Below are 25,421 nucleotides of genomic sequence, written 5' to 3'. Positions count from 1 at the left end.
CTCCAAACGCTTTCCCTCCTTGAAGATGCTAATTCCCACCGGAGGAATCACAGATATCAGTCGGAAAAAGGACCTCTGAAGTTTCTCTGCTATAGCCCAGTGAGAGCTCATCTTGCATCCTCAGCAGTGATCAGGTAGTTCAGTAGAGAGCAGGAATCAAACTAGTGGTTTATTGATCTGAATGGCTTTCTGACTTAAATCACAAGGGCATGTGGTCAACCCATGTCTGTTTGTCTCAGAAGTTTATGGAAGCTGAATGCTCATTATTATTGACTGGTTAAGCTTTGGAGACAACTGTCATGATTTCATTTTGGATAGTCAAAGCCATGTTTCATAGAAACACTTTATAACTATGGCAGTATCATGGGTTTTGCTTAGCGATTCTGAAGTTGGGGTCAAATAGAGGTCCCAGCCCCACACTGTGTCCGGAGTAGTCGCCTGGCAGTGATTTTCCTGGGATTGGCCAATTAGTGGCCAGAGGGCAGGCTCACTGCCCAACCGAGGATGTTGGACGGGTTCCTGAAGCAGGAGGGCTAATAGAAGGCCCTACAGCATGGTTGGGGCCTGCTGTTGCAGGTAATGGAGAGAGAGGGTGCCTCCACCTTGAGGTGCTCTCATGGCACCTTTAAAAAGTTTTGAATAATAAAAGGCCACTGATTCCAGGTCACCAGTGCAGACCATCCAACAGGGCAGCTGGCGGCTGCAGCTGTATCCAGACAGGTGGGGAGGGCCTCAAAGCCTACCTGGAGTGCAGGCCCCCATAGTCTCCTACTAGGAGCCACCTCCAGCCAGCTAGTCTAGACCCCGACAGTGTGGGAGGCCGTGCAAGCTAACTGGAAAATTCCTGTCAGTCTTGCTTAATTGGCCTCAAACTTACTTTAAAAGGCTACCCACCATGTGCAGGTGCATAACACTGCCACCTCCGAACACTGTCCTGGGCAAATGACCTAGGGGGCAGGAGCTTGGCAGTGTATGATATATGATGCTAGCAAACAGGTCTGCTGGCTGGCTTATTGTGATAACGTTAGGTTTTGAAATCAGTCATGTAGCACAAATCTTATAATGATAGCCTGTAATAGACATGAGTCTATTATGTCAACAGACGGTGTCAAATAGAAAGCGCTGATTTTTTAAAAACTGTGGACCTTTTTTTAATTTAAAGGGCAGGACTGTCGATTGCCTTGACAGATTCACAGCTCCAATGAGTTTATTCACTTTTTACACACATGTATGTCTAATTTTAACAATCCCAAAGGGCATTTGACCTTTCCTGAAGGGGCCCTTTAAACTATCCAGAAGGGTCGCTTCCCTCTCCAAAAGGATACACCAGCTCTCTGAAGAACTCCAGTAAGGTTAGGCCCTTTCCTGAAAAGTATAAAGTCTATGAGCCGTATTTCAGAAAATTGTAATTTTCATGTACAGCTGCCTCTGTGAACCACGAATGTGTAAACTACAAACCGACACTGTTCCGTGCTCCCCCCCACACCCCCCACACTGGCGAAAATGGTGGGTGCTAGTCTCAGGCCTTTGTAAGAGCACTACAAAAGTGTTCTTTCACACACAGTGCTAACTGACCTGCGTGTGAGATTTGTTTGTATGTGAAGCAAACTAGCCTGCAACAAGCAGCTATTTCAGTGAAAGCAAATGCAGCAACATTGTCAAAGAGGCCAGAAGGTGAATAAATGAACTTCATGAGATTATGCCCAAGTAGATGTGTGGTTAGAAATCGGTGATGGTAGGTTTTTGCCCATAGTGCTCATGGCACGTGCTTCCAGAGCTCGTACCCCTGGTACAGAAAGCTGCCACCAAAAATAGGTGGCAATGTTAGTATGTGAAAGTGACATCATTCGGGCATCAAAATTAATGAAACTATCATCAATTGAAGTAAAAACCCATCTGGTTCGCTAATGTCCTTTCGGGAAGGAAATCTGCTGTCCTTACCTGGTCTGGCCTACATGCAACTCCAGACCTACAGCAATATGGTTGACTCCTAACTAGCCTCTGAAATGGCCTAGCAAGCCACTCAATTCGAGGGCAAACAGGGATGGGCAACAAACGCTGGTTGCCAGCGATGCTCACGAAAGAATATAATAAATATAATTTTGCCTGTATAAATTCAGCATCAGTGTTGCCACAATGTTGTTTAAAGAGACAATCCATAACCGTACTGTCAACTTTTAACATTTAATTTGGAGTTTTCTTCTTGAGCTTTTTCTTTTCAGGCACCCACTGTGTACCTGAAGAGGGGTTATGGCAGAGGGTTAGCCCACAAATATCTTGGTACCAAGCTACAATGAACCGTGGATATTTCCATGGGCATCTCTCACACAAATTGGAGGAAGGAAATGAAGGGGAGTAATGGAGAAATGTGGGGCTGCTCAGGTCACATCAGGTGATTACCCTCTCAATCAGAGCTCTCAGAGCAATGTATAAGCTTAGATTGACTAAGGAGGTAGGAACACCATTGTGTAACTTACTGCAGGCCAGAGGCAATACTGCCTGAGGCTTGCAAAGTCCCTTCTGTTCAACCCAGGCTGCTCCAGGGAATGCCAGTAAAATTTCCTCAACCTGAGTGTAGAGATATGGTAAACATTTGCTTGACTTCACAGTCCAGACAACTTGCAGCAGAATAAGAGGAAATTCTATTATTTTCAAACTGCAGGAATCCCCTCCCATCTTCGAGTACATGGCATCATTGATTGCACAAATATGATCTTCCATGTACCTGCACACAACAATTGTGCAATTATGAACTAAAAGGCCTATCACTTCATCAATCTGCAGCTGGTTTGTGACCATCTGCAAAGATGTGGTTGTTGTGCCAATAAAAATTTGATAGCTCATGATGTTTGCCAAAATAAGAGACTCCATCGTTACTGTATCATAATGGTATGTATTGCATTTGCAAAGTATGTACAGTAACCTCCTTCCCACACCATCTGGTCCATGTTATACAGGAAAGGTAATCAGGCTTTGCATTTGAAGGCAATCCCCTCTGCCTCCTCCCCAGTTACTGTTCACAGAAAGAAACCGACTATGCAGAGTCGTAAGTTGGAGAGATCACCCACCCCGCCCCAAGAGTCCTGGCCATTAGAGAGGTCATACAGTCACTTTCTGTGCCCTCTCTCGTGTGATCACAGGGAGGGTGTGATTGTACTCGAGAGGGTGTAGAAGAGATTTATGATGGATGGAACGTTTTAGCTCTAAGGAAAGATTGGTTAGACTGGGGTTGTTTACTTTGGAAAAATGGAGAGTGAGAGGAGATTTAATTGACGTAAGATGAGGGACCTAAATAAAGTGGATAGGAAGGACCTGTTTTACTTGGCAAAGAGCTCAGTAACCAGGGGGCATAGATAAAAGTAACTGATAGGAGGATTAGAGGGGAGTTGAGGAGAATTTTTCTTTACCTAGAGGGTGGTGGGGATCTAAAACTCACTACCTGAAATGATGGTAGAGGGAGAAACCATCACCATGTTTAAAAAAGTACTTGGATTTGCACTTGAGGTGCTGTAACCTACAGGGCTACAGACTAAGAGCTAGAAAATGGGATTAAACTGGCTAGTTCTTTTCCAGCTGGCATTCCCTGCCGCAAATCTTCCTATGTTTCTATGATGGCTTGATAAGCATTTCAAAATTACATTTCAGCTGAAGGAAGGAAATGATTGTCACTGTGAGCTTTGGTGTCAGTCAATGAGTAGAATCAAAGAAACAACAGTATAGTGCACCTTTAGAGTCTGTGCCTGCTGGATCTCTTACTTAAATGGCCATTCAACAGGATAGTAGCCAGGTGGTAATGTTACAGGTTTAGTATCCCAGGGGCCTGGACTAATTTCTGGTGACGTGAGTTCAAATCCAACCATAGTAGCTGGGCTAATTTAAATTCAGTTAATCAAACGAATTAGGAATTAAAAAATCTAGTCTCAGTAATGCTGATCATGAAACTATCATCTATTGCCATGGCTGATATGTGACTTTAGGCCCAGAACAATGTGACAGGTTGACTCTAAACTGCTCTCTTTGGCCTAGAAAGCTACCCAGTTGTATCGAACTATTATGGAAAAGTCAAATCAGTGTTAAATTGCACAGATCACCTGGCATTAACCTATCGCTGGGTCAAAATCCTAGAACTCTCTCCCTAACAGTACTATGGGTGTAATACACTGCATAGACTGCAGCAGCTCACCACTACCTTCTCAAAGGCAATTAAGGGTGGGCAGTAAATGCTGGCCATGCCAATGGCGCATACATCCAATGAAGGAATACGAGATATTCTGAAGTTCATTGATTTTGTTTTTGGTTCTTAAGCCATATGGTGCCAATGCTAATGCCATCCTCTTACCATATTACCTAAATGGATGATTTGGTCACAACCATAGGCAGGAAAAAAGGATTTATGTCCGCTGGTGTGAGCGCATCAGCAGATCTAACTGGTCTGTGAGAACATTGTGGTGCCTTGCTGCCAGCATGTCTACTTGAGATCTTTTCAAATTTGGGTCATTTGCCTACATAGCAGCAGTGACGTGCTTCAAAAGTACTTAATTGGATTTCAAGGGAATGAAATTCATTGGTGACAGTAGTCCAACTCGAACTGGCACAGAGAACAACTGTTGCACCAGAACACACAGGCCAGGGGCCTGAACAATATTAGGCCTTGGAGCTCCTTTTGATATTCAACCCATTACTAGGTAGCTCACAGGCTAAGTGGAGATGAATTTTCTTGTAGGTAGGGATTCAGCCCAGCACCCCTCAGGTAGGTCCTGGAGGAATAAAAGCAGTTGAAAATATTCAACAAGTCCTTCGATATCGCCCTCCAAACCCATGACCTCTACCACCTAGAAGGACGAGGACAGCAGATGCATGGGAACACCATCACCTGCAAATTCCCCTCAAGCCACTAACCATCCCCACTTGGAACTGTATCACCATTCATTCACTGTCACTACAGCACCGTGGGTGTACCTACACCACATGGATTTCAGTGGTTCAAGAAGACAGCTCGCTACCACCTTCTCAGTTGCAATCAGGGATGGGAGATAAATGCTGGCGTAGCCAGCGACGCCCACATCCCAGGTGGGAATGATAAAAAAGGTCCAGCATCATCTGTAGAAAGAGAAACAGAGTTAACCTTTCAGGTTGTGACCTTTCATCAGAACAAACGGAAGTCCCATAGGGGAGAAGAGCAGAAGTTCCTCAACGTTGGCACTCCAGGAAGAGAAGTGGCAGTGAATTAGATGCAAGGTCCAAGGGGCAGACAATTGGGAAGGGGGTGAGCACTGTTTGGCAGCGGTCCATGGCATTGTTGTTGAGGGTGTCTTTCTCCAGCTGGCTCCATGTTAAGGTAAAAGGTATGAAGCAAAAATTTACCTGGCCTTGCGTGGACACTGGTTAGTCCTCTGGAGAACCGGAAAACCAGCCATATAAATGTAGATTGCTTTTGTAAAAAATCACAAAGGGATTTACAGCTAGCATCAAGAAAAATTATTGGCAGAGTTTGGAAATTTTTGCAGGGGCTCCTCTAGATCATTCAAACTAATATGGCGTCAGAAGTGTATCCGATGCAAGTTGGACATGGGACTTTGGCCCCCTAAATTCATCTGTGTCCAGTTTTCTGGGTGCAAGGAGGTCCCTTTGCACTCCCACTGCGCTTTGGGATGTTCTGAGTCTAGGCTAAGACTCCACAAGTTCTGTTTGTCAGAACACAGGAACAGAGAAAGCCATTCAATTAGATCATGGCTGATGTGTACTTCAGCTTAATTTATTTCTGCTTAATCCACACCCTTACCTGATTTAAAAAAAAAATCTGTCATTCTCAGTCATGAAAATTTCAATTAACCTAGCGTCCACAGCTTTTTGGGAGGTATAATTACAGGTTTCCACTGTTCTGTAGTGGGAAAAGATTCTTCCCTGATTTCACCCCTGATTGACCTCACTTAAATTGTAACGTTCTGTCCACTTGCCCTGGATTTCCCCACCAGAGGAAATAGCTTCTTTGTTTACCATGTAAAATTTCCAGTCTGTTCACCAGAGTTTGGACACACTAAATGGGCTGGATATTTTTGGACCACCTGTGGATGGGAAAGCAGGTAGGCGGACTGGCCTGCCCAACTTCCTCCACCCTGCCCTGCCGCCATTTTATGAGTTGGGGAGGCATCGGAAGATCTGCCCACCCGTCAGCATTAATTGCCCACTTAAGGACCTCATCCCACTGCCACTTTGATTTAGCGGGCAGTGGGGAAGGCTTGGGCCCAACGCCCAACATTTAGCCCAGCTGTTAAAAACAAAAAAACTGCGGATGCTGGAAATCCAAAACAAAAACAGAATTACCTGGAAAAACTCAGCAGGTCTGGCAGCATCGGCAGAGAAGAAAAGAGTTGACGTTTCGAGTCCTCATGACCCTTCCACAGAACTACTGTCGAAGGGTCATGAGGACTCGAAACGTCAACTCTTTTCTTCTCCGCCGATGCTGCCAGACCTGCTGAGTTTTTCCAGGTAATTCTGTTTTTGATTTAGCCCAGCTGGTTAGTCGCTGTGGGTCGGTTGCTAATCAAAGGGGGGGAAGGGTTTCTCCTTTTCAAGCCTCTGGTGGCATTCGGAGGCACCACTCCCACCTCCACTAACAGTTTTCCCTCCCCCATCTACCCTCCCCCACTTCTCTGTCCGACATGTCCCCCCACTGCCAACGCCCCCTTGCTGGAGCCTGCCACCATCAGTAGTGTTGGGTCCATCACTGAACTCCTCCTTGGTCCAATTGCAGTACCGGCAATAGCCACCATTCCTGATGGCACTGCTGGTACTGCAGGGCTGCCAACATCTATTGACCAGAGGCTCTCTGAGGGAGGACTTCCTGCTGAAGAGGGGCAGAAGACTCACCTCAATAATATAAGGTTGGTGGTGGGCTCACCCCAACATATACTGTGCTGTGCGGGGAGCCCGGCCTTAGCATATAATCCAGCCAGTGTCATACAGTAATCAATGCAATTATCCCACTTTTCCTCTTGGTAGAGGTGTAACATTTATCAAAGCTTTCGTCCTCATCCCCCTCTCTACAAAACGTGAAGGAGAGCTGAAGATCTTTATTGGCCTCTAGTCATGCACATTGTCGTTGATGATTAAGTATACCCTGATAAGAGTTACTGAGAACAAAATCCCCAGAAATTAGATAGTCTTTACAAAATGTCCAATAGGTTTGCTATTAAGCATGTCATTATTTATTATAGCACCGTTTCCTTGTCTCAAGACTATCTCATTTCTCAATGTATTGACAAAAAGATGTCAACAGGCGCAAGTCATGCATCCTGTACTACAAGCAGGGGCTAAACAGCCCAGTAAGCCAAACTATGCATTTATATATTAAACCCCAAAACATCCTGAGTGTGAACAATCTAACTATTTTGTTACTTGTAGCTAAATTACAAATCCCCAAATTATCCAGGAGTTAAAAGAAATCAAAAAACCTGTAACCATGAGATTAAATTTAAATCCCAATTCTACCTATATATGTATTCATGAATCAGCTGCCTAACATCTGTTGAATCTCTTTATTGTTTTAAACACTACAATTACATCATTACAGAGTTAGCTTTCCTAACCCATTCAAATTCCAGCCCTCTTTAGATAAACACCAGCATTCCACAGGGCTTTTGATTATTATTTTGTACCTGTGAACCAGCTTTTAGTGGTCTCTCCACCTCCACACCCAAATCTCTTCACTCACCTGCAGTTTCCAGTCCCCCTCTGATGGGTTTCTCTTGGATGCAAAGTGGACAATCGCACATTTCTCTAAATTGAACACCTTTGGACATGGAATCAGCGTTGGCTCTTTAAATTGCTGCAGGCCTTTAAGGTTCACAGCATCATAGATTTCCTGTACACAAATGAGTGAGCTCCCAATGAGAGGCATTGCTAATGCCTGGAGCACAGTCATACATTAAAAATTAGTCTGTACCTACACAAATGCTGGGGGCACCTACTATATTTTGTCACCTCTAAGATTTCACACCCAACCTGAAGTCAACTCACGTAAAGACTCGAGAGAGAAATTGGGGCGTACAGCTATTGTAAACAAGGATCTAAGCCATAAAGATTAAAGTAAGTTTTCAAAAGAAGATCCATGTCTGCTCTCAGCGGTTCCTGTATTTTTCTATTTGTTAAGTGTGATTTAATTCTTTTTATAAACTTGAGCAATTGTACTGTTTGATGGAGATGCTAATCGAAACTAATTCCACTGTAATGATTATTATTCCTCAGGCACTATTTCTAAAGTATTGGAGAAAGTATTTATTTATTTATTTATTTATCCTTTATTTATTCTTCTACATGAGCCGAGGCTAATTATCTGAAACGACTATAGCCCATGGGAAAGAGAGAGAGCTTTTTTCCATCATTCCCCAGTTTTCATTCCTGAAGGCGCTGACAAATACTGTGGTACAATTCAGTGGGTGACAAGCACCCACTGCCCGTGAACTTAGGTATTAAACGGGTAAATTCTTCCACATTGTGGGTGGCAGCAGACCTGTAGTCCACAAGGTTCAATGGATTGTGATCAGGAGCAGGAATCTATGCTGGCTTCCTCCTCCACCCTTTGCCACGTTTCACAGCCCCGCCCCCGTCGCTATGGGCTCATAAAACCCTGCCCTATGCTCTGGCTGAGATCTACTTACAACGCATTAGATACAAATATTATAGGGAGATTAGAAGAAGCCTTTTCCCACAGTTATCCCAGTGTGAGTTGTTTTCACAAGTGTTGATCAGTGCTAAATCAATTACAACATTCAGAAAGGTACAGCATGATTCGTTAAAGAAGACGAATATAAAAAGATGTGGGAAGAATTGAGGAAATTTGGTTGAGTTTGGGGGCGAAAGCAGGAAATGTAAGCCCCACACGACAGGCTAAATTCAGCACTAAACCATTCTCTGTTCTGGGAACTGTGCAACTGAGGTAGAAAAACATCCCAAACATTTCACAAGAGTTGGATGATTAATGGTTGCAGAACTAAAGAAGGAGTGAGGGGTGGCAGAGGGTAGCAGGATGAGCAAAAGAACTGATCTTAAGTAGAGTCTTAAAGGAGGAGAAGGAGATAGAGAGTTGAAGAGATTTAGGGAGGGAATTCTGGAGAGAAGGACTTAGTTGGCAGAAGACATGGCTGCCACTAGAGGAGTGAATGGAGGAATAGGTGCACAAGAGGCAGGAATTAGAAAAAAAACAGAAAACCAGGGGTGCAGCAAAGAGTTAACAAAGCATATCATATCCTAGGTTTTATTAATGGGGCATTGAGTACAAGAGTAAGGAGGTCATGTTGAACTTGTATAAGACACTTGTTAGGCCTCATCTGGAGTACTGTGTCCAGTTCTGGGTGCCATACTTGAGGAAGGGTGTGAAGGCGTTGGAGAGTGTACAGAGGAAATTCACAAGAATGATTTCAGTGATAAAGAACTGTAGCTATGAGGATAGATTGGAGAGGTGGGACTGTTTTCCTTGGAGAAAAGGCTAAGAGGAGACTTGATAGAGGTATTCACAATCCTGTGGGGCATTGACAGTGTAAATAGTGAGAAACTGTTCCATCTCAAGAGAACATCAAGAACTAGAGCGCACAGATTCAAAACATTGGGGAAAAGAAGTAGAAGTGATGAGAGGAAAAATGTTTTTGCCCAGAGGGTGGTTGGAGTCTGGAACGAACTTTCTGATAGGGTGGTGGAGGCAGGTTCGGTTGAGGTATTCAAAAGGGAATTGGATTGCTACCTGAAAACAGAGAATGTGCAAGGTTACAGGGATAAGGCAGGGGATTGAGATTAGGTAGAATGCTCTTTCAGCGAGCCAGTGCAGACTCACTGGGCCACATGGCCTCCTTCTGCATATAAAGGTTCTGTGAGTAATGGATGAGCATAACTTGGGCAGGATAAGACAGCAATTTACCAAGGCTCCTCTGACAGCATCTGCCAAACCCACAACCTCTACCACCTAGAAGGACAAGGGCAGCAGAAACATGGGAAAACCACCACCTGGAAGTTCCCTTCCAAGTCACTCACCATCCTGACTTGGAACTACATTACCATTCCTTCACTGTCACTGGGTCAAAATCCTGCAACTCCCTCTCTAACAGCACTGTGGGTGTACTTGCACCACATGGACTGCAGTGGCTCAAGAAGGCAGATCACCACCACCTTGTCAAGGGCAACTAAGGATGGACAATAAATGCTGTCCCAGCCAGTGATGCCCACATCCCAAGAAAGAATAAAAACCGTTAAGCAGCAGAGTCCTGAATGACCTAGTGTCTAGGGAAGTGATGAAAGATTGTGTGACGAGTTTATTTGGTGAATAGAAGGTAGGCAATGTTACAGATATGGAAGGAATGTCAAAGCAGAATCTCTGGAGTTTCTTTTATTGTGGTTTTATCTCAGGATTTGTTAGCTTCTTACTCTAGAAAAGACCTTGCTGGAGGCAATGGTCTTTTGTTCAAAAACATTTATTTACTATTTACAAAAGTTAAGTAAGACCAAGGCATAGCTGGAGCTTCTCTCTGAAATGCTTCACACCTTCCGACTCTCAGTGAGTGACATCACTGCGACATAGCTCCTTACGCACATGTTCATTGGTTATCAATAGAGTTAACCCTTTACTCTAAAGAGTTAACCTTTTCAGCTCTGGATCTTACAAGTTACTGCATCACAATGACTGCACCAGGCAATCAGTGTCCTATAACCCATCAGTTGTGCATCTGACACGATGCCCAGCCTTGGTGAAGAGGGTAACTGTCACCTGGACTGGTCTGCAGCTATCTGTGATATATCGCAGAGGTCCACAGTGACGAGGGCACAGATGCCTGTGAACATCTGCTGAGAGAGTTGAAGTCTCCTTTGGCCCTGGTTCTCAGTCCCCTCCAGGTATCTTTCCCTCTGCCTGTAGATCCTGTGCTCAGGTTAGTGTCCCCCTCTCCTTTGTGTCCCTCATCTCTCTCCTCTGGCCTCCCGATTCCCGGCGTTCTTCCCTTCCTGTGCAGGTTGATGCTCCTCACTGCCAGTGGCCTTGATTTCTGAGGGTGCAGCACCCATTTCCAACTGCAGCCTTCCTGCTGCTCATGTGGAACCTGAACAGCCTTGCCCACTGTTCAGATGCCCATGTGATGCCAGGAGGGTGATAACCATCAAACTGGCAAAGTTCTTTATGCTAACTCCACCCCTGACTTGTGATGGGCTGCTGCCACTTGAACTTCAAAGGCTTAAACCATTTAATCTATGAAAAGCATAAACACTTGTTAAACTTTTCTTGGCCTCCATGATTCCACCCCCCCAACCCCGAGGCCGCCTGACACCAGTACACATGGTAAAAGCTGCAAGGATACCTGCTTGGCGTGGGCCTCCCCCTGCAGCGGATAAAACAGCGGTGGAAGTGGTATGAGAAACTTGAGGGCCTCCATACGCCCAATAGCGAGCTGGTCATCTGATGCTTCTGTCGCCCCCCCCCCCCCCCCCCCCCCCGTAAAATGGAAGACAGGTCGGGGGCAGGCAGGAAGATGGCGGTCAGGCCATGTGTTGCATTTTATGACCAGTCTGTAAATTCCAGCACCTTATTTCGCTCAGTTTTCCTTTCCTCTTACTCATGAGACTTTCCTCTGATTTCTAAGATACAAGGTTAATACCACCTAATAGTGACTTTAAAATTAGCCTTGTAATTTTTTTTTAAGCTCAATTGCGTCCTTCTTGGTTTCTCAACTTGAAAAAGTAGGAAATTGAAGCTCTGTGAAAGCACTGAATGCCCATTGGACACACCTTGCGAGGTGAGAGTGAATATCGAAATGGTGTTTTAATAATGCGTTAAATGAAGCTCTGTAGTTCACAGTCACTGTACCCTCTTCTCCATCTGCAGATTCACACGTCCCTGATCAACGGCAGGCCCAGTGCTGATGACCCTTCCCCTACTTTGTTGGCGTTTACCTCGGCTCGTTACATCCGTCTCCTCCTTCAGCGCATCAGAACACTCAATGCTGACCTCATGACCCTTGGCTTCCGTGACCCCAGGGAAGTTGATCCAATTGTTACTCGCAGGGTAAGGAAAATGGGACCGTTGAGGGCCATTTCTGGCATTTGTTTCTTATGTTGACAGGAGGAACAAAGCACTTCACCCTGTGAATGAAGAGGATGCAGCGTTTTATCTTTGTTTAAAGGACTGTACTGTTCCTTTGTTTTACTGTGGCTTTTATCTTGTTTAAAAGTTTGCTCCTTTTTCCATACGTTTGAAACTTTATTATGTTTTGTCTTTTAAAGTCAGATCTCTCTATTTGCACAATTTGACTTTTAAACTAGCAAACCTGTTGCAAACCAGCAATAGCAATAAAATGAGACTTTGAGTTTGCTGAAGTAACTAATTCAACAGTGTTCATACATTAATAGTGTAATAATAGTGTAATTACATTTAATTAAAAAGACAACCTAATTTTCAAATGCCTACATTGTGTAAATGTGAAACCCACGTTTGTGTGTTCTGTGAACTTAGGAATTTCATGTGGTGGGTTGCACTGAATACTAGGTTTCAATTTACATCTGGTTTATTTTTTTATACAGTACTACTACTCCATCAAGGATATCTCAGTCGGAGGCATGTGTATCTGTTACGGTCATGCACGCAGCTGTCCATGGGATGAAGCAGTAATGGTTTGTTACAGATTTAAATCCATAGAAAAAATAGCGCATGTGTAGCGCGGCGCAGTCATCAAAATGTACCACAGTTTCAAGATCTGAACGATGGTGAATATGTGTGTCAAGTGCTTGTCATTTTAGGGCTGGCGCTTCTTGGTTTAATTGTTATCCTAGATCCTGCCTTAATTCTATAATTAGTCCTCGGTGAGCGAGGTAATAAAGGTAGTTATAACATGATTAGAGCTAATCCCATTGTGATCGTGTAACCCGATTTCCTTGGGTCTGGGGTTTTTTTATAGTCACGCAGGGTACATTGTAGGCTAGGTACCCACCGTACAGTTGAGAGGGAGCCTGGTGCTGCCACCTTGGGAAATGTGGCAGAATTGTAACAGGACACCCACTGCAGCTACAGGAGAGGAACCAACATTAAATGGGATAAAAGTTGCAATGTCATTTTTAATTTTAGGTCTTGGAGTGAGCGAAGTGCCTAAAAATAGCAGCCCCTGGGGTGGACTGGATTAGGGGTTAGAGGCAGGAATGTCATCACCCCAGAACCCATCTCATTCCAGTCATCTAAATCCCATATTCCCTGCAGGGGCGAAAGGTAGCGCTAGCAGCAGGGGTGGGGGCTAGAATATGATGCCAGGCTTTCCAACCTCATCATTTCAGGCAGGGGAGCCAAGGAAAAACCCGGCTCTTAATCTCTTTTGTAGAGTATCACATTTAACAATGGAATGGTTACAAAGAATTACTGCTAGGAGTTCCCCTCCTCCTCCTGGGACAACTTACTCCGTTAATGGTGCTATATAAATGCAAGTTGCTGTTGCTTAGGTTAATCTACTTCAAGTACCTCAGGTTGTTGCTAATGTTAATGTTTAAGTAAATGTTGCTAACTCCAGATGCGTCTGTAATCTTGTTATTTATAGTGCTGTCTCAGGCTGACCTTAACAATTTTCTGCAACTTAAATTTTGGAAAATAGTGAACTTTAAGGCTGTCACAATTAAATGTCAAAATGATTAGTTCATGGCTAGTTGGGTTGTAGGCTGGGATACTAGGCTCTATATAGTAGAAGCCATATTTGACTGAGAGCTCTTTTACCAAGCGTGTTTCACTGTGAAGATCAACAGAGACTAGAGCTGGCGTCTCTGCCCATACAATGACAAACGATCAAACAAAGCAATGCAACAGCCTAGACTGAAAATACTTTGCTATCCCTTTAACCAGTGGAGCAATCAGTTTGCAGTTTCCCAGCGTAGAAAGGCTTCCACACACATGCGTAGTCCAGAGAGGCAAAGAAAGAGTGATTGGTGCGTATCCGAGACATGTAATGGCTCTTAATCTGGATTAGATTTGGTCGACCCAAATCCCAGCACACAGTGCAATAATAAAAATAGGTAACCTGAGGTTTCAAAGAAACCGGTCAAATGTCGGAGTGAGATAATTAAAGAAATTCACATGGTTCAAAGTTGCTCTTGAATGGGACAGAGTTAACAGCGTTTGAAAATTCCAATTTTCTTTGAATTTAGCTGCTGAAATGATATCTAATCTTTGTTCCACTCTGACCTTGCCCCCTCTTGGACATTACATTCCACTTGAAATAACCAATTTGGCTTTGCTTTCTGGGGCTGAATAGCCAGAACAGAAATGTGTATTTTTTTTTCCATCCCCATTCTGAGACCTGAGTGTGGACTGAGGCAAACCAGGACCAGCTGTTAGGCAAAACGTTTGTCCAATCAAGTGCTGGTGATTAGTCAGTGGTTTGTGCAGTTGAACTTTGACACAAGTTGATCTCAATATAATTACAGCATTTAGGCATGAATGGATAGCATCAGGCTTTTTTTTTTGAGAGTTCAAAGCACCAGGTGCCTGACTGAGGTTAAAAAAAACTGATCTATAGTCTGGAACTCTTCAATTACAACTACAACAAACATCCTGCATCGTGCAATGAATTCTGAACGCCCTTTCCTCCAGAGTTACCGGAAATTTGAGATCACAAGACAGTAACATTTTCCCTTTTTTCCTAAAATATATTTTAGAGATTGCAGTGCCAATGTGAGCACAACACCTGTGGAGAGAGCTGTAGTGAGTGTTGCCCTGGTTACCATCAGAAACCATGGCGGCCTGGAACCTTTGCCTCTGACAATACGTGCGAGAGTAAGTAAATGTTTCCCAGTGCCTTTAATAAGAGGCAGAGAAAATATAACCCCTCACTGCATTAAAAAAATATTTTCCTCATGTCACCATTGGTTCTTCTGCTGGTCACCATCCATCCTCTGGTTCTCGAGACTTCTACCAACGGTTGGGCCAAAGTACCCCACTTGTGTCTTACTTTCTAGTTCGTTGAAATATGAAGGTTCAATTTGTTGCTGACTCAACTCTATATAAGGTAGCAATGCCCTTTCCCCCAATAAAAACTATAGTTATCCTTTATTTAATAGTAAAAATGTATTAGGTAATTTCAAGTTTGAATATAAAATGATGGCAGTCTAATTATTGTCTTCTACATGTGTGAGTCGTAATAAACAAAGTTTCCAATTGTGTGACCAATATGTAGCCTGAAGATTATGGTAACTGTTTCTGTGTGTTTGGCATGTATGTGTTGCACAACGTAGATGATTTTTTTTGTGTTATTTTTCACATAAGGATCAGTGATGCTTTTGGTAGATATCTTTATGCACTAAATTAACCATCGCTTTGATTTGAGTCCGATAATGAAGACGCTTACCTCAATTTTTTTTTCTAACCAGAGTGCAACTGCCACGGCAAAACAGAGAACTGTTACTATGACCAAACTGTGGCCGATCGCAACCTGAGTTTGAACACACGTGGCCAGTACATTGGTGGGGGTGTGTGCGTTAATTGCACCAACAACACTGCAGGCATCAACTGTGAGACCTGTATTGATGGCTTCTACAGACCTTACAAGGTTATTGTTGCGAGAAGCGGAACCCTTTAATCTCACTTAGCTGACTCCCTCTACCTCCAGTTTCAGCTTGCATGATATTAAAAATAGGCATTTCAGACTGCAAATGGTATTTAAAATATTTTTTCTTACTATTTTTAAATATATTAGTAGACTTCTTTTAAAAGAGGATTGTATGCAAGTTATTAATTAAATAGTAAAGGACTGAAAGGAGAAGTTTGGCTTTCTTATAATGTTGATCTATTTGTAGGTCTCTCCTTTTGACCACGACCCTTGCTTGCCATGTGATTGTGACCCTGCAGGATCCATAAATACTACTTGTGTGAAGGATGACAATCATGCAGTCAAAGACCCAGGTGAGTTGATCTAAAAATGGGTTTCTTTACCTCATTTTTTAATTCTTTCATGGAATGTGAGTTTCACTGGCAAAGCCAGCATTTGTTGCCCATCCCTAATTGCCCTTGAGAAGGTGGTGGTGAGCTGCCTTCTTGAACTGCTACAGCCCATGTGGCGTAGGTACAGCCACAGTGCTGGAAGTTCTGGGGTTTCGACCCAGCGACAGTGAAGAAGTGGGGATATAGTTCCAAATCAGAATGGTGTGTGGCTTGGAGGGGCAATTGCAGGTAGTGGTCTTCCCACGCATCCGCTGCCTTGTCCTTCTAGGTGATAGAGGTCACGGGTCTGGAAGGTGGTGCTGAAGGAGCCTTGGTGAGTTCCTGCAGTGCATTCTGTAGATGGTACACACTGCTGCTACGGTACATCGGTGATAGAGGGTGTGATTGTTTAAGGTGATGGATGGGAAGTTAATTAAGCAGCAATATATTCACCATTAGACCTTTATACAAGGAGAGACTTTAGAAAAAGCCTAATGCTATAGTACATGGAAAAGCCATACAAATAGGTACAAGACTGGCAAAAAAAACTGCAATTTCATTTGACTGGTGCCAGAGTATAATGGCTTTCCATGGCCCAATCTCTCAAATATCTACCCAAACCTCCCGTACTTTATTCCATTCTATCTGCCTTTACTGCTTCCATTCCACACTTTGCTCAGCCACTGTGTAAATTAACTTGAAACTTTACTCTGATAGTGCTGTACATAAATATTCATTGATTTGCTTTCTAATTATCTTTTTGCATTAGGTCTCTCCCCTGGTCAGTGCCACTGCCGGGATGGTTATGCTGGGAAGACGTGCAATCATTGTGCTTTGGGCTTCAAAGGTTTTCCCAGTTGTGTGCGCTGTAACTGTAGTATAGTCGGCAGCATCAATGATGACCCTTGTGCTGAGCCATGCCAATGCAAGGTTTGTAGATACCACACGATGATGATATATCCTTTTTACATTCCCTTTTAAGAGAAAGCAACAAACATTTAAATTTTGTAAAGACACAATATCATTTCCTCATAAGGGACATAATACAGGGTGCCACCTCAGGGCACGATTTTAGATCAGGGCCCTGATTTTGGAGTGCTGACTCCACACTGTGTAAACAGCCACCCAACAGTGATTTTGGATTGACTAACCAATTAGTGGCCAGGAATGTGCTTGCCATCCAATTAAGGATGGTGGGCAGGCTCTCGAAGCTGGAGGGCCAATAGGAGGCCCTCCAACATAGAAGAAGTTGAAGCCTGCGGGTAAGAGAGAGAGAGAGAGACGGTGCCTCCATCTTGAGGCTCTCTCTCAGCAACTTTAAACATTTTCAAACTAAAAGATGGCCACAGCTACCTGGTCACCATTGTGGAGGGGGAGGCCTCAGAATCTTCCTGAAGTGCTGGCCACCGCCCTGACCTGGCCCCAGGAGGCCACCTCCAGGCTGCTGCCAGTGTCCTAATGCATCAGGGGACCTGCGAAAGTTGGCCTCAAACATTTAGCCATTGAATTGTCTTAACAAGCTATCTTCCGCTAGCCCCAATCCAGCTCCAGAAAAATGAGTTGGACGTGAGATGCTGCTGACACATCAGCGAGCAATGTGAAATTACGCAAATTATGTTTGCCTTCATTGGCAGTGGTATTGAGTATAAAAGCTGGGAAGTCATGCTGCAGCTGTATAGAACCTTGGTTAGGCTACAGTTGGAATATTGCGTGCAGTTCTGGTCGCCACATTACCAGAAGGATATGGAGGCGTTGGAGAGGGTGCAGAGGAGGTTTACCAGGAAGCTGCCTGGTCTGGAGGTTATTAGCTATGAGGAGAGGTTGGAGAAACTCGGGTTGTTCTCACTAGAGCGACGGAGATTGAGGGGCGACTTGATAGAAGTTTACAAAATTATGAGTGGCATGGACAGAGTAGATAGTCAGAAGCTTTTTCCCAGGGTGGAAGGGTCAATTACTAGAGGCATAGGTTTAAGGTGAGAGAAGAAAACTATAGAGGAGATGTGCAGGGCAAGGTTTTTACGCAGAGGGTAGTGAGTGTCTGGAATTCACTGCCAGAGGAGGTGGTGGAAGCAGGTACGATAGTGGTGTTTAAGAGGCAGCTTGACAAATACATGAATAGGATGGGAATAGAGGGATACGGAAATGCAAAATGTTTTAGTTGACGGGCAATATGATCGGCGCAGGCTTGGAGGGCCGAAGGGCCTGTTCTTGTGCTGTACTTTTCTTTGTTCTTTGTATGCACCTGCCCGCCTCTATTCCTGACCCCTGTGTCTCGGCAACGATTCTGTCCTTAATGTCATTATTGTGCTCGACACGTTGGTGTAGAAATTGGGCAGGCAGGGGAATCCCGATGGCACCATGCATTGAAGTGTGATGTCCTCGTGCTATGATGCGGAGAGAGTCTAAATTCCTCACTCCACTGAGGAACCAAATTCAACAGAACTGCTGTGGGGAAGTGCCATTTTGATGCCAGATATCTCTTCACCAGGCAGAAGGGAAAGGCAGCATTGTGCCTTGCTTGCTTCCCTCCTAAAGTCTTACTGGAGAATGACGGAGGCATGAGGGTAAGTTGTCTGCCTTCTCGCATGTGGAGGCTTAAAGGCCTGTTGGGAATAGAGAGCAGGGAAAGCCATGAGGAAACAACATCTTCTATTAAAGTTACAGTTTGCTTGCTGCCAGTTAGTCTCTTCAGGAGGTAACTCTGCTTTCCAAAAATAGCATGAGTTCCCAACTCATATGTGAAGGACAGTAAAGAAAGAATTTGCATTTGTATATCAGAGGTACTGAGCAAGTTGGGGCTGCGGGGTGACAAATTCCCAGGTCTTGATGGACTTCGTCCTGGGGTCTTAAAAGAAGTGGCTTGTGAGATAGTTGATGTGTTGGTTTTAATTCTGCAAAATTCACTAGATTCTGGGAAGGTCCCATTAGTTTGGAAAATAGTGAATTTATTCAAAAAGGGAGGGAGACAGAAAGCAGGAAACTATAGGCCAGTTAGCCTAACATCTGTCTTAGGGAAAATGTTAGAAGCTATTATTAACGACATTATTGCAGGGCACTTGGATCAGTTCAAGACGAATCAACATCGTTTTGTGAAAGGGAAATTGTGTTTAACCGATTTATTGGTGTACTTTGAAGAAGAAGTAACATGTGCTGTGGATAAAGGAGAACTGGTGGGTGTACTGTTCTTAGATTTCCAGAAGGTATTTGATAAGGTGCCACATCAAAGATTATTGCAACAAATAAAAGCTCACGGTGTAGGGGGTAACATATTGGCATTGATAGGAGATTGGCTGGCTAACAGGAAGCAGAGAGTTAGCATAAATGGGTCATTTTCTGGTTGGCAGGATGTGACGAATGATGTGCCACAGGGATCAGTGACGGGCCCTCAACTTTTTACAATTTACATAAATGACTTGGACGAGGGGACCGAAATTTGGTTGCTAAATTTGCTGATGATGGAAAGTTAGGTAGGAGAGTAAGTTGTTGAGAGGACCTAAGGAGGCTACAAATCTAGACAGGTTAAGTGAGTGGGAAAAGACCTGGCAAATGGAGTATAATGTAGGAAAATGTGAAATTGTCCTTTTTGGCAGGAAGAAGAATAAAAAAAGCATATTATCTAAATGGTGAGAGGTTGCTGAGCTCTGAGATGCAGAGGGATTTGTGTCCTGGTGCATGAATCGCAAAAGGTTTGTATGCCAGTACAGCAAATAATTAGGAAAGCTAATAAAATGTTATTGTTTATTGTGAGGGGAATTGACTCCGAAAGTAGGGAGGTTATGCTTCAGTTATACAGGCCATTGGTGAGACCACACCTGAAGGACTGTGCTCAGTATTGTTCTCCTTATTTAAGGAAGGATATAGCTCCAACAGCAAATATAAATAAAATAAAAATGTAGGCATTTCATTAATAACATGTCCGTGCTCGTGTGACGGAGTCACATGAGTGGACATGTTTTTTAACAATTTAAATGACTTTAATTTTATTTCTTAAAACCTTCACAGCTTTTCCTGTGTGCACACGCGGAAGTTCGTGCTCAAACTCCTCCCCCAGCCCCCACACTCCCCCACCGACAGTGCTGCCATGCGGCCTTAATTGGCCCGCAGTCCGGCCCGAATTGCAGGCAGTGGGCGGCAGCTGGCGTCCCAACCGTTCCCACCAAGCCCGCCTGACGAGGGCAAAATCCTGGGTAAGAGACGAATAATGACTATGAAACCATTGTCGATTGTTGTAAAAAAAAAACCCACCTGGTTCAGAGACTTCCTTTCCTAAAGGGCATTAATCGTCCTTACCTGGTCTGGCCTATATGTGACTCCAGACCCGCAGCAATGTGGTTGACTCTTAAAATGCCCTCTGAAATGGCCGAGCAAGCCACTCGGTTGTATCAAACAAGTCAATAAGGAATGAAACCGGATGGACCACCCAGCATCGACCTAGGCATTGTAAACGACAACAGCAAACCCAGCACTGTTGACCCTGCAAAGTCCTCCTTACAAACACCTTGTGCCAAAATTGGGAGAGCTGTCTCACAGGCTAGTAAAGCAACAACCTGATATGGTCATATTCACAGAATCATATCTTACAGATAATGTCCCAGACTCCACCATCACCATCCCTGGGTCTGTCCTGCCAGTGGGACAGGGCAACCCAGTAGAGGTGGTGGCACATTGGTATACGTTCGGGAGGGAGTTGCCCAAGGCATCCTCAACATTGACTCCGGACCCCATGAAGTCTCATGGCATCAGGTCAATCATGGGCAAGGAAACCTCCTGCTGATTACCACGTACCGCCCTCCCTCAGCTGATGAATCAGTGTTCCTCCATGTTGTACACGACTTGGAGGAAGCACTGAGGGTGGCAAGGGTGCAGAGTGTACTCTGGGTGGAGAACTTCAATGCCCATCACCAGGAGTGGCTCAGTAGCACCACTACTGACCTAATTGGCCAAGACCTAAAGGACATAGCTGCTAGCCTGCGGCAGATGGTGAGGGGACCAACATGAGGGAAGAACATACTTGACATCATCCTCACCAACCTGCCTGCCGTAGATGCATTTGTCCATGACAGTATCGGTAGGAGTGACCACCGCACAGTCGTTGTGGAGACGGCGTCCCACCTTCACATTGAGGATACCCTCCATTGTCTTGTGTGGCACTACCAGTGTCCTAAATGGGATAAATTTCGAACAGATCTAGCAGCTCAAGACTGGGCATCCATGAGGCACTGCAGGTCATCAGCAGCAGCAGAGTGGTACTCAAACACAACCTGTAACCTCGTGACCTGGCATATCCTCCACTCTACCATTTCCATGAATCCATGAATGCTGGTTCAATGGAAGTGCGAGAGGGCATGCCAGGAGCAGCACCAGGCATACCTAAAAATGTGGTGTCAACCTGGTGAAGCAATAACACAGGATGCCTTGCATAAGCAGCTAGTGACAGACAGAGCTAAGTGATCCCACAAGGTGCTTCCTGTCCAACCTCGCAAAACCTAAAATTAAGAAAAAACCTTTGTGAACCTGGCCATGATTGAGTGTCAGCACGGAGTCCCTCCACAAGACTGTCTGTGCGATCTGGAGGCCAAGAGCAAAATCTCTGTCGGCCTGGGGCAGTAGGCTTTAATAGGCTCTGAAGAAGAGTCATACGGACTCAAAACATTAACTCTGTCTTTCTCTCCACAGATGCTGTCAGACCTGCTGAGTTTTTCCAGCATTTTCTGTTTTTGTTTCACATTTCCAGCATCCGCAATATTTTGCTTTTAGGCTTTAATATCCCATTACTTACCTTGTTTGGCTGTCCATTGTTTGTGGATGGGTTGGCCTGTTCCCCACTCCCCCAATCACACCTTGAGGGACATCAACCAGGGGCAGGATGGATGTGGGGAACTGGTACACTGGCCAATGGTCTGAAATTCTGCAACTGCCTGCCTCCATGCCCACCTCCATTGGGGACTAAAGATTCAATCTTCAGTCCCCAATGGAGTCACTCAAACCAGGGAAGTGTAGGCTCTGGTTACCACGCTCTGGTGACATTTTGCATCCTTTAGGAGGCCTCAAATGGACGTAGGACAGCTGACTGCTGAGGTCTTTCAAGTGTGTACAGGGAGGTAATTCCTGGGGGCCAAGAATTGGCACGACATAGCCTTTGACATGGGTGAATGGGTGGAAGATCCATCTATGTTCCCCCCATCCCAGACAGAATTTCAAGGTCAAATCCTGAATCCTGGCTTCTCCCCTCCCCAACCCTGTAACTCCGACTTACTCCCTCTCCACTACCAGGAACTTCAGGGTAATAATTTAAAGGAAATAATTTGGAACTGCTCAGTTATCCCAATGCTAGCTACACAATGAAGAGGTTCAATGAAGAGTGCAGGAGGGCATGCCAGGAGCAGCACCAGGCATATCTAAAAATGAGGTGTCAACCTGGTGAAGCTATAACACAGGACTACTTGTATGCCAAACAGTGGAAGCAGCAGGTGATAGACATAGCTAAGTGATCCCACAAACAATTAATCAAATCTTAGCTCTGCAGTGCTGCCATATGCAGACATGAATGGTGGTGGACAATTAAGCAACTCACTAGAGGAGGAGGCTCCACAAATATCCCCATCTTCAATGATGGGGGAGTGCAGCACATCAGTGTAATGGACAAGGCTGAAGAATTTGCAGCAATCTTCAGCCAGAAGTGCCGGGTGGGTAATTAATCTCGGCTTCCTCCAGAGGTCCCCAGCATCATAGATGCCAATCTTCTGCCAATTCAATTCACCCCACGTGATATCAAGAAATAGCTGAAGGCACTGGATACTGCAAAGGTTATTGGCCCTGACAATATTCCAGCAATAGTACTGAAGACTTGTGCTCCAGAACTTGCCGCACCCCTAGCCAAGCTGTTCCAGTACAGCTACAACACTGGCATCTACCCAGCTATATCCTATACATAAAAAGCAGGACAAATCCAACCCAGCCAATTAGCGCATCATCAGTCTACTCTCCATCATCAGCAAAGTAATGGAAGGGGTTGTCAACAGTGCTCTCAAACGGCACTAGCTCAGCAATAACCTGCTGACTGACTGCTCAGCTCCTGACCTCAGTTTTGCTTCAAATACAGACAAGAGAGCTGAACTCCCGAGGTGAGGTGAGAGTGACTGCCCTTGACATCAAGGCAGCATTTCACCAAGTGTGGCATCAAGGAGCCCCAGCAAATCTGGAGTCAATGGGAATCAGGGGGAACACCCTCCGCTGGTTGGAGTTATACCTAGCACAAAGGAAGATGGTTGTGGCTGTTGGAGGTCAATCATCTCAGTCCCAGGACATCACTGCAGGAGTTGCTCAGGGTACTTGCCTGGAGGAGAGCAGCTGCATCAACCCTCAAGAAGCTCAACACCATCCAGGACCAAGCAGCCAGCTTGATTGGCACTCCACCCGCCACCTTCAACACCCACTCCCTCCACCACTGATGAACAGTGGCAGCAATGTGTACCATCTAAAAGATGCATTGCAGCAATCCTCCAAGGCTCCTTCAACAGCATCTTATAAACTTATGACCTCTACTTCCTCGAAGGACAAGGGCAGCAGATAGATGGGAATACCGCCACTTGGAAGTTCCCCCTTCCAAGCCATTCACCATCTTGACTTGGAAATATATCGCTGTTCCTCCACTGTTGCTGGGCCAAAATCTTGGAACTCACTAACAGCACTGTGGGTGTACCTACACCACGTGGACTGCAGCAGTTCTAGAAGGCAGCTCACCACCCCCTTCTCAAGGGCAATTAGGGATGGGCAATCAATGCTGGCCTAGCCAGCAATGCCCACATCCCCTGAAAGAATAAGTAATAAAAAGCCTGGACATCTTGGAGGGAAAATCATTAAAATGCTAATTTTCTGAAGGTTTGTCTCAGTTAATGTCATGAGATTAGATTTATTTGTAAACAAATGTTCCTAGAATGTCACCACTCTAATGGCAACGAGGAATAAATCAGAAAATGTTAGAAATGTTCAGAGGTTAATCAGTGCACTTCCAACACGATGTCATTATATTTTACCAACTCTTAAAGGTCAGAGACTTCAAACGGGCACAAAGCTTGCGGCCAACCTACACTCCTAAATCCATGAGGCCCACCTTTACATGTCACAGCTGAATCAGTTTGAGGCACCCTTTTCAAGATGAGTTCCTAATGAGTGGGACATGTCCTTCAGCTGCCCTCACAGTTACCTTAGGGCAGGAATTTCCCCCCATCGTGGGGCCTGTACAGGGGGTGGGGGGGTGGGGGGGTGTGGGGGTGGCGGGAGCGAGGGTGAACCTGATCGGCGCTCCCAATTGGGTGCGCGCTGCCATTTTATGTGAGCATGCCAATTAAGGTCCGCCAAGCATGTCGTACATCCGGAAGCGCTGAGCACTCCCTGTGCGGGCGGGTGGGGGGGTGGTGTGGTGATTCCCTGAGTCGGAGCCTGTGCTCCTTCACGCATGCGCGCATCAAAATGCAGAAACCTCCCTGAGGCACAGAGGTGCCTTGCAGATTAGTTTAAGTTTTGAAAAATGGAGTAAAGGTAAAAATAAATTTTAAAGACATGTCCCCTCATGTGAAACTGTCACATCAGCTGGGACATGTCCATTAATTTTTTTCAAAAATTTTATGTAATTAGTAAACCCTTCATGAAACCTCATCCCGCCCGTGGATGAGGTTCCATGAAAAATGCGAAGGCCACCTGGGCCCTTCTCCTGCCCGCCAGCCTTAAGGTTGGACGGGCAGCATTCTTAACAGCTTTAATTACTTTGTTAACGGCCTTAATAAGCCTTTGACAATTTGGCGGGTGCGCAGCCCCCACTGAACTGACAATCTAAATGACGAGCAGTAACATTGGGACGCCCGCCCGATGTCACCACGTGTCATTTTAAGCGTCGGCGAGCGGGCCCCACCCCCGCTCACCGATGGGAAAGTTCTTTCCTTAGGGAAGTTAGTATTTACATGTTTTGTTTATAAAACCAGTCCTGTGGAGTGGCCTGCCCTGACTCCCTTCAGTGACTTACTGGATCAGCCTTGGTTCAGTACCCCGCTTGCTTTTGCCTCAGAAGTTTGTGGGTTCAAGCAATTAAGCAAAACATTTAAGCTGCCACTGCAGTACAGTACTGAGGGAGTGCCACACTGTCATAGGTGCTATCATATCAATGAGACTTCAACCTGAGGTCCCATCTGCTCTTGTAGACGGGCAGTAAAGGTCCCATGGCAGAAGAGCAGGGGAGTTATTCCTACTGCCACGACCAATATTTATCCCTCAGCCAACAGGTTAAAAAATAGCTGGTAATTACTGTTTGTGGGAGCTTGCTGTGCACAAATTGCCTGCTGCAATTTCCTACATTACAACAGCAACTGCACTTCATGGACTGTCAAGTGCATTGGGATGTCCTGAGGTGTTGCAAGAATCTATATAATTGGAAATTCTTTCTTTGCCTGAGGGTCACTGCTGGTGAGGCAGATAACCCAGTCCGGTTCTTCCT

General features: G+C 45.0%; 1 protein-coding gene across 1 annotated transcript in view; it reads left to right on the top strand.

Moving 5' to 3' along the window:
- The window catches only part of lama1 (laminin, alpha 1), a 302,752-nt gene that overhangs the window by 56,162 nt on the left and 221,169 nt on the right, over positions 1–25,421 (top strand). The window contains exons 5-10 of the mRNA XM_041189309.1: positions 11,864–12,043; positions 12,559–12,648; positions 14,671–14,788; positions 15,382–15,560; positions 15,808–15,913; positions 16,701–16,861. Of these exons, the coding sequence (XP_041045243.1) occupies positions 11,864–12,043; positions 12,559–12,648; positions 14,671–14,788; positions 15,382–15,560; positions 15,808–15,913; positions 16,701–16,861 (834 nt within the window). The remainder of the gene's footprint in view (positions 1–11,863; positions 12,044–12,558; positions 12,649–14,670; positions 14,789–15,381; positions 15,561–15,807; positions 15,914–16,700; positions 16,862–25,421) is intronic.

This window comes from Carcharodon carcharias, chromosome 6 (assembly GCF_017639515.1).
Source record: "Carcharodon carcharias isolate sCarCar2 chromosome 6, sCarCar2.pri, whole genome shotgun sequence".
Taxonomy (NCBI): Eukaryota; Metazoa; Chordata; class Chondrichthyes; order Lamniformes; family Lamnidae; genus Carcharodon; species Carcharodon carcharias.
The sequence above is the reverse complement of the archived record's forward strand: the minus strand, read 5'-3'. Positions and strand labels throughout refer to the sequence as shown.